This window comes from Mesitornis unicolor, unplaced genomic scaffold (genome assembly GCF_000695765.1).
Source record: "Mesitornis unicolor isolate BGI_N332 unplaced genomic scaffold, ASM69576v1 scaffold47316, whole genome shotgun sequence".
In the NCBI taxonomy this organism is placed as follows: domain Eukaryota; kingdom Metazoa; phylum Chordata; class Aves; order Mesitornithiformes; family Mesitornithidae; genus Mesitornis; species Mesitornis unicolor.
The window spans coordinates 3,875-7,317 of NW_010192746.1; the positions used below are offsets into that span (position 1 = coordinate 3,875).

At 40.5% G+C, this 3,443-nt stretch overlaps 1 protein-coding gene across 1 annotated transcript in view; it reads right to left on the reverse strand.

Moving 5' to 3' along the window:
• The window catches only part of LOC104542770 (pre-mRNA cleavage complex 2 protein Pcf11-like), a gene marked incomplete at both ends in the record, with an annotated part of 6,375 nt that extends 3,655 nt beyond the window's left edge, over nt 1–2,720 (reverse strand). Inside the window, 2 exons of the mRNA XM_010187197.1 lie at nt 260–448; nt 2,595–2,720. Coding sequence (XP_010185499.1) covers nt 260–448; nt 2,595–2,720 — 315 coding nt within the window. The remainder of the gene's footprint in view (nt 1–259; nt 449–2,594) is intronic.
• Nucleotides 2,721–3,443: the final 723 nt, after the last annotated feature.

Below are 3,443 nucleotides of genomic sequence, written 5' to 3' on the forward strand. Positions count from 1 at the left end.
TTGGCCACAGCGTGGCCATAGACTGGCCAGAGAATGGCCACAGACTGGCCATAGATTGGCCAGAGACTGGCCAGAGAATGGCCACAAACTGGCCAAAGAATGGCCATAGACTGGCCAGAGAATGGCCAAGCCATCAAACACCCTCTTACCTGCCAGATACTCGGCTTTTAACACAGCAAATCATCAAAAAGCAGTGTACAAACAACCAAAAAACCACACGTATTTATCACCTGTTGGTGCAGCAGGCGCAAGCACTTACCGATTTGTTTAAAAACTTAGGGTTCACATGGATGCTAGAAGTATTCACATTGGGGGGTAGAGGTTTAATTGGCCAAGCAGGATCTAATGAGTTGACTCTGACATCAAGTGCATACAGTTTCTTCAAAGGAAAAATATCATCCCATGTGGAGCGCAACTTAAATAAACTTTTCCTAGTATTTTCATCCACCTAAAACAATAAAACAATTCTATGGCTTTTTTAGTTAATATAAAAAAGTTAATATAAAACAACTTCTCAACACTTTTCTGCACAGCTGCAGATTCAGTTCTTAGCTCTAGCAACAGTTTTCTTGGTTTAAAAACACCAAATTTCTAAGCAGCGCGGACCGCATTTCTCTACCGAGGGGGCTTAGCGACAGCAGCTCAGATGTGGAATTGCTGGGGTAGGAAAGGGGGGGAAGGTTTTGCTTTGAGATTTGTCTTTCAATGTTTCCATTTACCCACATTCTCATTTTAGCTGCCCCATTTCTGCAGGGGGATGGGGGGAAAAAAATACGGCCGTGAAAACACCGAAAGGCAACAGCCTGCGAGACAAGGCATTAACTCGAGTGTTTGTGCTGAATGGAGTAAAAGGATCGCAAATAAATCAGCAAATTACAAACTCTGGGACCAGAAAAGGGGTTCAGCTCGGTGCGGTTTTGAGCCATTGAATTATTTGGCCCCGAGAAATGCAACCGAAGGGGCTCAAACGCATTAAATTTCGGTTCAGCTGCAAAATTTCACCCATCCGTGAGCGCAGGCCCAGCGTTCGTTTTACCTCTTCGTAATTAATTTGTGTTATCTCGGGAAGGTGGAAATTTACAGTACAACTGATCTCATCTCCTAACTTGACCGCTTCCATACGGCAACGAATCACCTTTAAATGGCAATAACCCAATTTGCTCATTAAACACCGACTATTTCGGTGGTTTTTGCTTTAAGGTGTCGCAGCAAAACGTCTGGAAATGTCTTTTCTGTAGGGATTCCTACAGAAATAATTTGGATTTATTTATTACGGGGTGTCCTTGTACAAATTTTCAAGGGGGGGGGATGTAGGGTTCACTGCAAAAGGTGCAGAAATGACTTGAGCAAAAGTTTCAAGCGTTTAAAGGCTCTGGTAAACCCCAATTTATAACCATGGCAATGCTTTAATTCTCTTTGTTATCTTCTAAGACAAGCACTCGAGCAGTTAGAAATGACTGCTGCTTGCTATGGTTAATTAAGAAACGTTAATTAAACGGTTCCAGTTAGCTTGGCAGTCAAAATAAACCGATAAAACTCTTGAAAAATCAGGTATTAACCAGAGCCTCAGCTGCAGCGTTAAATGCAACTGAGTAAAAAACATTCACATTTTATTAATACTGAAATAAAACAAGCGGTTGCTTATTTATCTGCTCAAGCCTTTTGTGGTCACTATGAGAACCTATTCCTTATTTTATCACGCGTTTTAGATCTGAAAATTAGATCTAGAAAGCACAGTGGGACCTCAGATCCTTGCTGATCCGTACTATATACGTGTATATATGTTTTAGATATAGATATCTATGGATTTATATATTTTAAAGTATATATTACTTATAATTATTTAAAATACATATATATATGTGTGTATATAATGCAAAAGCTCCTTTCATCTCATTCGTAAGAGACAGGAAACCACAGCATTTCACCCTTCGCTCGTGACCCAACTTAAACCCATTCAAAACCCGGCCTCCGATTTGAGGAACGCGGCGCAATTAAACGCGCCGGGGTTTAACGATTAAGAGCGAAACTGAAAAGATAAGGAATTAAATGGGGTTCAAAGGCATCGTTTGTCACCGCCAGGAGAGAAAAAAAAAAAATCAGGTGTCGGTGCTATCGCCTCTGCAGTTTTAAGGGCTCGTTTTGCACGTGGAGTTGAGTAAATGGGGAGAGGGCGGCTCTGAGAAAGCCACAAGCGGCTGCGCTTTTCAGCTTATTCTCAATATAAAACCTGTTGAACTCTCTTCAAAAGAAACCACCAACTCAGAATTAATGATGAAAAGTCCACCCAGGTAAGCAAAATATTGTCAGTAAAATCTTGCCTGGATGGGCGAAAAAATTCCAGACGTTTAGGGAGTCAAATCAAATTCAATTATATTCAATTCTGCACCTTTCAGCTCACGGATTATCACGGATAGCTTGGATAGCAACAAGGTAACAGCCTCAGATAATGAGATTTCTTTAAAAGAATAGGAATTATTACAAATTTAAGAGTTTGCACCTAAGAAAAACCCAAACCTGAACGCACGTATTTCTTTTTACCGGGAACAAATTTGGCTTAGAATTACAGAACTTATCGGAAAGCGGATAGATACCTTTTCAAATACACAAATAAAGGTTGCAACTAGGTTTTTAGTGAATGCAGTGAGATATTCTCTTCCCACATTCTTGACAATGGAATCCATAAGGTACATAACAGGGAGCTTCTCTGATGCGGGAGCCTGGAGCGATAAGAAGAAACTGAGAAGTTTAGTACAAACAAAACCATTATTTGCAGCTTATTTCATATAAAAGGGGATGACCAATCCCAGCAATCCAGACCTCTCTGGGTTTATTTTCTTTGGGGGTTGGTTTGGTTGCCACTATAAAGACCGAGGGATTTTTTGGCTTGGGATTTTATTGTTTTTTTGGGGGGAGGGGGAAGGGGGTTGGTTTCTACCAACAACAACAAAAAAAAAGGAAGAAAAGAACAACAAAACCAACTGCAATTTGGAACATGGAGACTCAGTTCAAAAGTAGCAATAGTAATAATAATGATAATAATAATGATAATGATGATAATAATAAAAAAGGGGAACACCTCAGGTTATTTGGCTTTTGGGGAAAAAAAAAAGAAAAAAAAACCAACCAAGAAACCATAAAAAAAAAAAATAAAGGGGGAAGGAGAAGAAAAAAAAAAAAGCCCAACGAGACAGAATTGCCGCGAGCGTAACCTTGCGAAAATCCCCACTCGAGAAAGCTTTCACGTTAGGACATCACCGTTAGCGCTTCAAGGGTATTTTTCTCTTAAAAATTAAAAACCAAAAAGCAAAGAAGTTTCTATTTCCAACCGGTTGTTATGGGGTTGGTTTTTTTTTCTGGCTTTCACACAGCACACATCAAAACTTCTGGCAAACACGGGGGGGTTGTGGCCCCCCCCCCCCCCGCGGCGCACCACCTTTGGA